At 42.5% G+C, this 14,256-nt stretch overlaps 1 protein-coding gene across 2 annotated transcripts in view; it reads right to left on the bottom strand.

The window, feature by feature from the left end:
- The window catches only part of KHDRBS2 (KH RNA binding domain containing, signal transduction associated 2), a 658,172-nt gene extending 646,534 nt beyond the window's left edge, over positions 1-11,638 (bottom strand). For both annotated transcript variants that reach the window (XR_012751429.1, XM_075338445.1), the window contains exon 1: positions 11,457-11,638. Coding sequence is in view for 1 of the 2 variants with exons in the window: in XM_075338445.1 (XP_075194560.1) it covers positions 11,457-11,547 (91 nt within the window). In the remaining variant the exon portion in view is untranslated. The remainder of the gene's footprint in view (positions 1-11,456) is intronic.
- Between the last annotated feature and the right edge of the window lie 2,618 nt (positions 11,639-14,256).

Below are 14,256 nucleotides of genomic sequence, written 5' to 3'. Positions count from 1 at the left end.
ACCCTTACTAAGTTGTGAAGACGGATGTGTGCAATTAAAGAATTCATTTCAGCATCCTCGTGCTGTGTCTCATGCTCCAGCCACATGCAGGATACATGGCTTTCAGTAGGAGCTGCTGAATTTCTATGGAATGTTACATTTCCAATTTGCTTTCATCTACCACAGATTATTAGTACATATTCCTGTTGAACATATGCACTTTTTATTTCATTAATTTTTGTTATCTCCCCTGATGTGTTTTCTGTGCCCTTGAAGCATATTTCTGGAACAGATTTGAAATATACATCGTTTTTTATGTGGAATCTCAGACTTATACAGGTAATAAGCACTATTTTAATTGTATAGATTCAGGTGTGCAGCTGTGCAAGTGAATAACAGGGTCACAATAGGGAAGAACAAAAACTCTTGTCTTTAAATTTTCATTTCCAGGAACTATGTTAAATAGGAACGCCAATAAGTATGCAAAGAATTCATAACTTCTGAAGTTATACAGTGTGTCCAACCATATCTTGTCTACCGCCATTAACTTGAGAACGGCGGCAGCTGTAGGCATAGAAAAGGTGTCTAAGTATAGTAAAGTAGCCATGCGCTACGCAATGAAATCACCTATAGTGCCACCTGGTGGAAAACAACGGAGCTAGCATTTTTATCTCGAAAATGGAACAAGATAGAGAAAAAAAGTGAATTAACAAATTGTAGGGCATCATCAATTCAATACGAATTAATACCTTGCATACAGAAATGCTATGATATGAAAACCATGACCCCCCCCTAAAACATTGAATGCTGGTAACGTATATGGCGCTCATTTAACTTTGATGCTCAAAGTGGCCACTGTCAGCTGCAATGTACATCTGGACTCTGCACAGCATACTGTATCTTGCTGAACGTTGTGCAATATGGTAGGTGACACGTTTGCACAAGCATCTGTGATACGTCGTCGTATGTCCTGCAATGTTGGTGGAAGGGTCGCATACACCTTTTTTTTGATGTGACCTCACAGAAAGAAGTCCAATGGGGTAAGGTCAGGTGAGTGTGGAGGCCACTCCATGCAGCCACCATACCCAATGACTTGTAGGAAGGTCTCCATAAGGTATCGCTTCATGTCCGCAGCCTTGTGAGTTTTACACGTTCTAATCATAGCATTTCTGCTTGCAAGGTGTCGATTCATATTGAATTGATGCCCTACAACTTTGTAATTCACTTTTTTTCCTCTATCTCGTTCCATTTTCGAGATAAAAATGCTAACTCTGTTGTTTTCCACCAGGTGGCGCTATAGGTGGTTTCATTGCATAGCGCATGGATACTTTACTATACCTAGACACCACTTCCATGCCTATGACTGCCGCTGTTTTCAAGTTAATGGCAGTGGATAGAATATGGGTGGACACACTGTATAACAGATTTCATTAACATCACTATGTAGTGAAATCTTTCCATAGCTTTCTATTTTAAAATCACAAATTAAACATAATGGCCCCGATTAATCATTTGTGGGGGGGGTTAAGTTACTTTCCTTTTTTCTCCTATAGTATTAGCTCCCATTTATAGTGCCAATTTCATTAAAATGTGATTCATAAATTTGGCGCAAAGTCAAAAATTCACTTTTTTCCTTTCTTGAACTGCTTTTGTGACTTTTGGCTGTGCCACATATTTTACTTACGTGAAAATACATCAAAGGGGCACAATGGAGCAAAATTGTGCAAAATTTTGCGACTTTTTAAAACGACGCAATTAAAGAATCAGTCAACAACATTTCATATCACTAAACTCTGCCCACAAAGCAGAAAACAAATAAAAGGGAGCACATATATAACTGACTTAATAAAGGCACAAATAGAACAAGGAATTGGGTGGAAACCAAAATGGTGCAAAACTAGACAAAAAACAGGTGGCAAGGCAATTATGAATCGACGTCAACTACTTTTATATCTGGTGAAGGTACTGAGATTAAATTAACTTGACTAAAACCTTACTCCATTAACACTAGAAGGTCCCAGAGAGGGGTCATTTAACATTTCTACCATTGGAACCCTATGGAGCTCGAAATTCCTGGAACTTCTAGTGTTAAGGTATATTAACAATAAGATAACTACACTTAGCATCCCTGTATGTTAATGGCCCTACATTGAATAGAAAAAGTCTACACATGACTTTTTAACCCCATAGCGACGGCCTAACGTCTCAAGACGTCGGAAAAACAGGGTACTTATTCTGTTCCGACGTCTTGAGACGTCAGGCCGGAAAAAGCTTGTAGCGCCCCCCAGTGACGAAAAATCTCGGGGGTTTCAGCTACCGGAGGTAGCTGAGACCCCCAAGATTATGAATCGGGGTGTTTTTTTTGGACCCCGTTAATGCGATCGCCGGTATACACCGTATACCGGCGACAACATTAAAAAAAAAAAAATGGCCGGTAAAATTGATTTATTTCTCATCTGACGTGATCAAACATGTCAGATGAGAAATAAATATGAGCCCTTAGTGCCCCCAAAGCCCCCGGTACCGGAGAGTCCCCCCACCACCCCTACCCCCCCTCCGGAAAATCCAAGATGGCGCCGACGCGCGCTGAAAACTGCCGCCGCCGCCGGCTCTGTATTCATTTCCCTCCGATCTGAAATGATCAAACATTTCAGATCGGAGGGAAATGTCCTCCCCCTGACCCCTCCTCCGGTACACCGGAGATCTCTGGTCCCCGGAGCCCCCTCCGGTTCTCCAGAGCCGCCTCCCCCCTCCCCCCTCCCCCCTCCGGAGCGTGGAAAATGGCGGCCGCATTCATCCTACTCTTTCTGCCGCATGTGACACGTCACATGCGGCAGAAAGTTGTCCCCAGGTCCCCCCGTCACCCTCCGTCACCCCCCCCAGCCCCCGGTCATACGTTACCTGTCTGCTGGTGCTCCGGCCCCGCGATCACGCCGCCTCCTTCTCTTGAATGCTGGCGGCGCATGCGCAGACAGCGGCTGTCAGCTGGATCCCTGCAAGCAGGGATCCTGCTGACGTCGCTGATGCACAGGCTCCACTGTGGACCGGGGGAGGGTGAGTGCAGTGATCTGCAGCCACACTCCTCACATGGAGAGGCTGCTGTTCCAGAAAATGGGGGGTACGTTCTGTGAGCGTGCCCCTCATATTCTGGAATGAGGTTACTGCAGGTCACTCTGCCCTAGGTTGGACCGGGGCAGTGTGAGTGCAGTATTCTCAGATTACTGCACCCACACTGCTCATGGAGAGCTTGCTCTTCCAGAAAATGGGGGATACGTTCCCTGAACGTGCCCCCCATATTCTAGAAGATCCAGAGACGGCGTGGGACCTCAAAAATGGATTACAGCGACCGAAATTTATTTATTTACAATAAATTGGTAAAAGAGGAATGTTTCGGGGAGTTTTTTTTCAAATAAATTTTTTTTTTGTCTTTATTTTTTTCTATTTCTTGACTGGGTTAGTGATGTCGGGTATCTGTTCAGATGCCGTGACATCACTAACCCCAGGGCTTGATGCCAGGTGACATTACAGCTGGTATCAACCCCATATATTACCCCGTCTGCCACCGCACCAGGGCGCGGGATGAGCTGGAGCGAAGCGCCAGGATTGGCGCATCTAATGGATGCGCCACTTCTGGGGCGGCTGCGGCCTGCTATTTTTAGGCTGGGAAGAGTCCAATAACCATGGCTCTTCCCACCCTGAGAATACCAGACCCCAGCTGTCTGCTTCACCTTGGCTGGTGATCTATTTTGGGGGGACCCCACGTTTTTTTTTTTTTTTTAAAAAACGCCTGGGGAGCCCTCCAAATTGATCACCAGCCAAGGTGAAGCTGTCAGCTGTGGTTTGCAGGCTACAGCTGTCTGCTTTACCCTAGCTGGCTATCAAAAATAGGGGGGACCCCACATCGTTTATTTTAATTAATTTTTTGGGGGGCTAAATACAAGGCTAGGCACCCTTTAGTGCCACATGAAAGGCACTAAAGGGCGCCAGCTTAGAATATGCAGGGGGTGGGACGTTATATTTGTTTGACATCTATCCATTCATCCATTGTATCATTTTAGGCTGTGCGCCCACAATCGGGATTTGCAGCGTTTTGGGCGCAGAGTGTTTTCCCTGCGTCCATAACGCTGCATTGTGCAGTAGAAGCACAGTGGAAGGATTTTTAGAAATCCCATGCCCAATGTGCTTGCCCAATGTACTTCTCTTCTCCGCAGCATAAACCGACCTGTGGCGCAGCTTCCCGAGCCTCAGCATGTCAATTTATGCTGCGGAGATGAGTGTTCTCTGCAGGTAGCATAGAGCTCCACAGCGGCCTGAACCCAAATCGTGGGCATGGGCAGCTGCGTTCTCCCGTGGACAACACTCACATCTCTGCAGGAGGCTGACACTGTGTACTAGACGCCGTGTCGCTGGATCATGGCCACATAGCCTAAAAGTGAGACATTTGTTGCTACAGCAACATTTTTGTGAAGTACCTGTGGATTCAAAATGCTACTATACTCCTGAATAAAATCCAGTTTCCAAAATGGAGTCACTTGTGGGGGGTTTCGAATGTATAGGTACCCAAGGGGCCCTGCAAATGTGACATGGTGCCCGCAATTTATCTCAACTTTTCCAGAATTCAAATGGTACTCCTTCCATTCCAAGCCCTCCCATTTATCCAAACAGAGGTTTTTGGCCACATGTGGGGTATCCCTGTGCTCATAAGACATTGGATAACAACCTGTTGGGTCCACGGTTTGTTGTTGTCTCTTGAAAAAGTGAGAAATTTGATGCTGAAGCAACATTTTTGTGAAAAAAATGAAAATTTTCAATATGGCAACCTAAGCTTATCAAAATCTGTGAAGTATTCGTGGATTCAAACTGCTCACTATACACCTAGATAAAAGCCTTGAGGTGTCTTGTTTCCAGAATGGAGTCACTTGTGGGGGACAGCCACTGTTTAGGCACCTCAGGGGCTCTCCAAATGCAACCTGGCGTCCGCTATTGATTCCAGCCAATTTTGCAGTCAAATGGCACTCCTTCCCTTCCGAGCCCTGCTGTGCACCCAAACAGTTGATTTCCACCACATATAAGGTATCGCCAAACTCAGGAGAAATTGCACAATAAATGTTATGCTGAATATTTTCCTTTTACTCTTGTAAAAAAAAAAGCTACCTGGTTGAAATAACAATTTTGTGGTAAAATTTTATTTTTTTTTTTTCATGGCTCAACGTTATAAAATTCTGTGAAGCACCTGGGGGTTCAGGGTACTCACCAAACATCTAGATAAATTCCTTGAGGGGCCTAGTTTCCAAAATGGGGTCACTTGTGCGGGGTTTCTGCTGTTTAGGTACCTTAGGGGTCCTCCAAATGTGACATGGTGCCCGCAATCTTTTTCAGCCAAATTTCCTTTCCAAAATTCAAATATTGCCCCTTTCGTTCCAAGCCCTCCCATTTGTCCAAACAAAGGTTTCAGACCACATGTGAGGTATCACCGCGCTCATAAAAAAGTGGTTAACAAACCTTGAGGTCAAATTTTTGGAATTACCTCTTGAAAAAGTGAGAAAATTGATGCTAAAGCAACATTTTTGAGAAAATTATTAAAATTTTCAATATGACAACGTAACGTTAACAAAATCTGTGAAGTACCTGTGGATCTAAAATGCTCACTATACCCCTAGATAGAATCCTTGAGGGGTCTAGTTTCCAAAATGGTGTCACTTGTGAGGGATTTCTTCTGTTTAGGTACCTTAGCGGACCTGTAAATGCAACATGGTGCCCGCAATCTTTTTCAGCCAAATTTGCTTTCCAAAATTCAAATATTGCTCCTTCTGTTCCGAGCCCTCCCATTTGTCCAAACAGAGGTTTCTGATCACATGTGGGGTATTGGCGCGTTCATAAGAAAGTGGGGAACAAGTTTTGGGGTCCATTTTGTTGTGTTATTTCTTCTAAAAGTGAATAAATTTGGGTTAGAGCAACATTTTTAGGTAAAATTTAATTTTTGCTTTTTTTTCATTCCACATTGCTTTTGTTCATGTGAAGCACCTGAAGGGTTAATAAACTTCTTGAACGTGGTTTTGAGTACTTTGGGGGGTGCAGTTTTTAGAATGGTGTCACTTTTGGGTATTTTCTATCATCTAGGCCTCTCAAAGTCACTTCAAATGTGATGTGGTCCCTAAAAAAATGGTTTTGTAAATTTTGATGTAAAAATGAGAAATCGCTGATAAACTTTGAACCCCTCTAACTTCCTAACAAAAAAAAATTTTGTTTCCAAAATTGGTCTGATGTAAAGTAGATAAGTGGGAAATGTTATTTATTAACTATTTTGTGTCACAGAAATCTCTGGTTTAACGGTATAAAAATTCAAAAGTTGAAAATTGCAAAATTTTCAAAATTTTTGCCAATATTCAATTTTTTTCATAAATAAACGCAAAAAATATTGTCCTAAATTTGGTACTAACACGAAGTCCAATATGTGACGAAAAAATAATCTCAGAATCACCGGGATCCGTTGAAGCGTTCTAGAGTTATAACCTCATAAAGTGACACTGGTCAGAATTGCAAAATTTGGTCTGGTCATTAAGGTGAAAATTAGCTCCGTCACTAAGGGGTTAAAATAGCAGGTTTTCGGTATGTAAACAAAATATACCAAAAATCATTTCAGAACTTTTTCTACCTTTACTGTCACTCAATCTGTACACCAAAAGCCATGGTCTGTAAATAGCTTACAACATAGCACAGGGATCTTAGGGGGGCTTTACACGTTGCGACATCGCTTCCGAAATATCGCCGGGGTCATGTCGTTAGTGACGCACATCCGGCACCGGTAACGACATCGCAACGTGTAAATCCTAGATGCGCCGATAAACAATCGCAAAAGCGTCGAAAATCGGTGATCTATGTAGCGCCGGTCATTTTCATAATGTCGGGTCGACCGAAGGTACGATGTTGTTTGTCGCACTTGCGGCAGCACACATCGCTGTGTGTAAACCCGCAGGAGCGAGGAACTTCTCCTTACCTGCGTCCACCGGCTATGTTGAAGGGAGAAGGTGGGCGGGAAGTTATGCCCCGCTCATCTTCGCCCCTCCTCTTCTATTGGCCGGCCGATTAGTGACGTCACGGTGACGTTGCTGTGACACCGAACGCACCTCCCCCTTGAAGGAGGGATAGTTCGGCAGTCACAGCGACATCACCGACCAGGTATGTGCGTGTGAAGCTGCCGTAGCAATAATGTTCGCAGCAATCACCACATATCGCATGTGCGACGGGGGCGGGTACTATCGCGCTCGGCATCGCTAGCCGATGCTAGCGATGTCGCAACGTGTAAAGTACCCCTTAGTGTTAAAAATTATCAGTAAAGAGAAGGGTCCCAAATATATTCCAAGGCATTAGATATATCATGGAACACTAAAGACTGTCGTTAAGAAATTCCATTATGTAGAACTGAATTTCCTTAAAAAAATTGATGAAAAGGCAAAAAGAAAATTGGTCCAGCAAGCTACTAAGAGGCCTGCAGGCTATGTGCCCACGGGAGAAACTAACTGCGGATATTGCCGCGGAAAATGCGTGAATTTTCTAGATTTTCCAGATAAATCTGCGGGTTTACGCAAGTACAGACACTCCACATGATATCCCATGGGATTTGGGGAGTGCTGTATCAATGCTGTGGTATTTCCAGCTGCAGAAAATACTGCGGATTTCCCGCAGCCGCATGTAACTGCATGTCAATTATTCATGCGGAATTATCTGTGGAATTCCTGCGTTTTCACTATGGATATACAGGGCGGGAATTCCGTAGTAATTCCGCATGAAGTCCACACTGTTTCCGCAGGTTTACAACAAGAATTCTGCAGAAATACAGTAGCAATGGATAGCAGAATCCGGGAAGTTGCTGCGTGAACCTGCGGAAATACCTGCAGAAAAGTCCGCTGTTAGTTTCTCCCGGTGGCACATAGCATTAAGGAGCTACCGGAATTTTTGGCATCTACTGATTGTGTTCTGCATGAGACAATAAGACAACAACCTCCCATATTCTTCATATGACTGCCTTGTGGGTTAGGGTGGTAAGACACAAGCCAAGACCGAAATCCAATTGGAAATCTGTGGGCTAACCTGAAAAGAGGGCTGTATACAGGGGCTGTGCTCAGAATCTGTCATATTTGGAGCCCTACTGCAAGGAAGAATGGGCAAAGACCGTCAAATCTAGATGTGCAATGCTAATAGTCTCGTAGTCAAAAAGACTGAACGCTGTCATCATATCAATGGATATGTCAACGAAGAATTAGTTTAAGGGTATATATATTTTTATAAGCACATTTAGTTCTTTTTTTTTTCTTTCTCAATTTATTTTTTAATTGAATTATGCAGAATACAAGTGACATTACAGGTGATAAAAGTTCTGAAATGATTCTTCTTGGCATGATTACTGTACATGATAAAAGTCTGTTATTTTAACATGGGTGTGGAAACTTTTTGTATCGACTGTAAATTACACTCTTCATGGTGTATAAAGATGAGATATTGCTTTGATTGGGGGAAACTTAATGGGGTTGTCCCAAATTTGAAAAGCATTTCCTGTCCATGAGATAGAGGATAACTTCCCGACTGTTGGGGAATGGACAGCTCGAATCGAATCCACTGATCCCGATAACTGGGGTTTTGAAGAGCTCTGTTTCATTGGAGATGAGGTTGGTCATGTACACTGCTGCTCTGTTTATTGTGATGGCAGTGCTGAAGACCAGCTGAGCACTGCACTCAGCTATCTCCGGCAGTCCCGTTAAGAATGAATGAGGCGGTGGTGCAAATGGTCAACCACAACTCCATTCACACTACAAGTCTCGGGATTGGTGAAGGGTCCCAGCAGTTGGACCACAGTGCTCAGGAAGTTATCCCCAATCCTACGGATGTGGTATAACGTCCAAACTTGAGCAGACCTCTTTGACAGTAAGGAATTTTTTACTAAAATGAGCCATACACACTAATAAATCCTGATTTTGGTGGGATCAGCCAGCTATTTTAGGAGTATACCGGATCTTTTGTTTGTGTAGAAATCAAGCTGAAGTCGGGGTTTAAAGAGCATTTTTATGGTAGATTCTGGATGAATAGATGTCACCCAAATGTTTTGCCAACAGCTACCTCTGATCTATGACCAGTTTAACAATATTTTGTCTCTGCAGGTCCATCGTGTCAACATTGGATTACTGTCACCCTGCGGAGCTACAGATTTGTTAGATGAAGAAAACTGGTGATCTGTCGAAATGTTTTACTAAGTGACAGACACAGGGACAGCTTAGAGGCAGCTAAAGCAGCAACGGTGGAAGAGACAAAAAGCTTTCCATATCCCTATATAAATGTTAAACAGAACTACAGTTAAAGGGAATCTGTCACCACATATGACCTATCTAACCTATTAATACGGGCATACAGGTTATAAAATGCTGAAAAATGTTCTACCTGTCTGCTTCATATCAGAAGCCTTGTTGTGGATAAATCATCTTTTATCACTTTATGTAAATGAACTCTTCCAGGCTATGGGGCGGATGTTGTCTGAAATTATTATAAATAAAAGTGCCGTTGCTAATGTGAGACAAGTAACTGACACAGAACAGAAGAAATGACATTTGACTTCTTGCAAACACATTTCTTGCAGCTCTCTAAGCTCTGCTTCATTGCAACAATGTCTGCCTGTGAGCTGGAGGCTGAAGCTGAGAGGAACCTGCAGAAGTGTCAGATATAATCACATACAGCTCTGCAGTGAGAGCAGAGAGCGACCATCACACATCACACTGGTAACACCCCTTTAATTTAATATAATCTCTGGAGGCGGGGTTTTCTTCCAGGCAGCATCTGCCCCATAGCCTGGAAGAACTGATTTACATAAAGTGAAAAAAGATGATATTTCAACAAGGCATCTGATATGAGGCAGGCAGATATGGAGTTTTTCAGCAGTCTATAACCTGTATGCCCATATTAATAGTTTAGATAGGTCAAATGTGGTGACAGATTCCCTTTAAACCTGAATTTCTAGGTTTAGAAAACCGAGCTGTAAATATTGTGTCTTTCTCAGTATATAAGAAGTATTCATTACAAGAAAAATGCTCAGGTTCCCCATTGCCTTGCATTAGGTTTGTTATTCATGACTAGTGCCAGAATAGCATTTTAGGATTGTTACGGTGTATCTGAGCACGAATAGTTACTATTCACCCATCACTAATTATAGTGACATTTACCATAGATTCTGACTGTTCACCTGAGCACTAGGTTTAACATGACAAAACACACATAGAATTATTGGAAAACACATGCTCCCCCTGCTGGTAGAATAGTAGTCTAGCACCACATACAAACGCATGGACAATTCAGTCTAAATAAATCGTGAACGTCATTTCTTACAAATATGGATACAATATCGGTCTATGTATATGTGCTGTATTTAGCGGGTTGGGAGCATTTACACCCATAGGCCGACAGCCATGACAATGTTAAAAACAGACACAAGGGTAAAGTCATTTTCTTCTATAGGTAAAAAAGTTTTAAAAACGCGTCAACTAAACATTACCAGGGCATCTCATAACTAGTAAAGAGGTTTCCCAACCTGGAGTTTCAAGAAAAACGTGTCATATAATGTCCAGATATAAAAATCTATAGGCTTTAAATTCATTTATTCAGCACTGATCTATAAGCTCCACAAGTAAAAGGTGACCCTACAAAATGACCCCAAAAGGTGCTGAGATCCCACACAGAACTTTAGAGCAGAATAGGGGGTAGGCTGGGGGATGGGCGGCTGCACCAAGTTGGTAAACTGTACTTAGAAGCCCTGACCGCCATCACACCCCATCCATCTACCCTATTCTTGGGGATTTTAGCAATTTATATTGATGTAGGGTTAAATCTTATGGATTTTTTTTAACTCAAACCTGTTAATGAGCAGTTTTCCATAAAAAATGCACATATATGACTTTCAAAGCAGCCCCCATTAATATGATATTGGTAAAGCATGCAGGCAATGCAGTGCAAGTGATGGAAACCTACATAACATAGGAAAGACGCCCTCCCAATCATACAAATCATGCCATCTCCTCTCCAGCCAACATCACTGAAGCCATTCCTTATCTGCACTCACAATCAAGCTTCAGACCTGTAGATACTACAACACTTGGGCAAAATGAGCCTTCAATCTGGTTTACCAACTTCAATGCCAGTGCATTCATCTGCCCATCCTGTGAAATGAGCATACTGATGGACACAGTCATTCATACAGTGAGGATCATTGCCAAACCTTCCACTGCCCCCTCCCCAGAATAACAAGGGGCCGCTGGCACACATAGGGTTACTGCATGTGTCACACTGGAGCCAAACAAATGTCAGAGGATCCGAAGAGCAATGTGGCGAGGATGTAGTTAAAGTGAAGCATGCTGTGTGCCAGCCTGTGTGTGCAGAGGGCACAGAGCTGCAGCTGAGGGGCAGGCACCAGGGACAGGTACTCAGCTGCCTCTTACCTTCAGCCAGGAGGCGCATTGCATGCACAAAGGATGGGTCCAGGCTGTCCTTCTCTGCCATCAGCTCTGGCAGATATTGCTCCTCTTCCATCACACAGCTTCCACCTAGCGCTGTCTGTGTGATCCGAGTCCTCCGAATCAGGGGAGATGCAGCCGGCGCTCCGGAGCAGGGAGCAGAGCAGCCCTGAGCACACAGAGTCTCCTCTGCCCTCACTGTGTGTCTCTTCGGGAGCGAGTGAGAAGCACAGCAGGAACCATAGTGGCGGCCAGATCGCGAGTGCTCCCCCTGCTGGCGGCTCTGCTAACTGTAATTACAGGCACCGCAAGTCACCTTCTGTCTTCTGCATCCATGCCTGACCTGGGAAAATACAGCGCCAAATATCTATAGGATAAACAGGGCAATATAACTTATATACCATGTTCAGACAGCCTGGATCTGTAACTCTAAGTGGCTGACTGAGCATTATATATATAGAGGGAGAGAGAGAGTATATATATATATATATATATATATATATACATATATATAGTGTGTGTGTGTGTGTGTGTATATATATATACACAGTATATACAGTGTGTATATATATATATATATATATATATATATATATACAGTGTGTATGTATATATATATATATATGTTATTATATGTTTTTATATATATATATATATATATAAGCAAAAAAATATATATATGTTCATCAGTTCATAGCTGTAAATCTATATGTTTCTCTATCTTTCTGAGATATGATATATTTATTTTGCCCACTTATATAGCACTATTAACTTCACAGCACCTCACGTATGTGATCATGACTGACCCCATTGGGGCTCACAATCTAAATGTAAATATGTATCTATATATGGATTTCTCACAATGGACTCAGACTTACTATCTGTGCAGAACTATATATATATATATATATATATATATATATATATATATATACATACAGTTAGGTCCAGAAATATTTGGACAGTGACACAATTTTCGCGAGTTGGGCTCTGCATGCCACCACATTGGATTTGAAATGAAATCTCTACAACAGAATTCAAGTGCAGATTGTAACGTTTAATTTGAAGGTTTGAACAAAAATATCTGATAGAAATTGTAGGAATTGTACACATTTCTTTACAAACACTCCACATTTTAGGAAGTCAAAAGTAATTGGACAAATAAACCAAACCCAAACAAAATATTTTTATTTTCAATATTTTGTTGCGAATCCTTTGGAGGCAATCACTGCCTTAAGTCTGGAACCCATGGACATCACCAAACGCTGGGTTTCCTCCTTCTTAATGCTTTGCCAGGCCTTTACAGCCGCAGCCTTCAGGTCTTGCTTGTTTGTGGGTCTTTCCGTCTTAAGTCTGGATTTGAGCAAGTGAAATGCATGCTCAATTGGGTTAAGATCTAGTGATTGACTTGGCCATTGCATAATGTTCCACTTTTTTGCACTCATGAACTCCTGGGTAGCTTTGGCTGTATGCTTGGGGTCATTGTCCATCTGAATCTGGGCTGAAAGTATATCCCTGTACACTTCAGAATTCATCCGGCTACTCTTGTCTGCTGTTATGTCATCAAAAAACACAAGTGACCCAGTGCCATTGAAAGCCATGCATGCCCATGCCATCAAGTTGCCTCCACCATGTTTTACAGAGGATGTGGTGTGCCTTGGATCATGTGCCGTTCCCTTTCGTCTCCAAACTTTTTTCTTCCCATCATTCTGGTACAGGTTGATCTTGGTCTCATCTGTCCATAGAATACTTTTCCAGAACTGAGCTGGCTTCATGAGGTGTTTTTCAGCAAATTTAACTCTGGCCTGTATATTTTTGGAATTGATGAATGGTTTGCATCTAGATGTGAACCCTTTGTATTTACTTTCATGGAGTCTTCTTTTTACTGTTGACTTAGAGACAGATACACCTACTTCACTGAGAGTGTTCTGGACTTCAGTTGATGTTGTGAACGGGTTCTTCTTCACCAAAGAAAGTATGCGGCGATCATCCACCACTGTTGTCATCCGTGGACGCCCAGGCCTTTTTGAGTTCCCAAGCTCACCAGTCAATTCCTTTTTTCTCAGAATGTACCCGACTGTTGATTTTGCTACTCCAAGCATGTCTGCTATCTCTCTGATGGATTTTTTCTTTTTTTTCAGCCTCAGGATGTTCTGCTTCACCTCAATTGAGAGTTCCTTAGACCGCATGTTGTCTGGTCACAGCAACATCTTCCAAATGCAAAACCACACACCTGTAATCAACCCCAGACCTTTTAACTACTTCATTGATTACAGGTTATCGAGGGAGACGCCTTCAGAGTTAATTGCAGCCCTTAGAGTCCCTTGTCCAATTACTTTTGGTCCCTTGAAAAAGAGGAGGCTATGCATTACAGAGCTATGATTCCTAAACCCTTTGTCCGATTTGGATGTGAAAACTTTCATATTGCAGCTGGGAGTGTGCACTTTCAGCCCATATTATATATATAATTGTATTTCTGAACATGTTTTTGTAAGCAGCTAAAATAACAAAACTTGTGTCACTGTCCAAATATTTCTGGACCTAACTGTATATATATATATATATCTATATATATATATATATATATATATATGTGTTTGTGGCAACCATGAAGCATCAGGTGCCACAGGGTACTGCATCTAACCCCGGATTCCTGGAAGACCAGTGCCGCTAAATACCATTCAAACATACACATCTATGCCCTTTTGCCCAGACAGGGTAACAGGCTAGAAACGGACCTGATGGATTGCCACCTATTGGTCAGGACTCCTCCAACCCACTAGTC

Source organism: Anomaloglossus baeobatrachus, chromosome 3 (assembly GCF_048569485.1).
Source record: "Anomaloglossus baeobatrachus isolate aAnoBae1 chromosome 3, aAnoBae1.hap1, whole genome shotgun sequence".
NCBI classification, from domain to species: domain Eukaryota; kingdom Metazoa; phylum Chordata; class Amphibia; order Anura; family Aromobatidae; genus Anomaloglossus; species Anomaloglossus baeobatrachus.
Note: the sequence above shows the minus strand (reverse complement) of the source record. Positions and strands in the feature narration are given on the sequence as shown.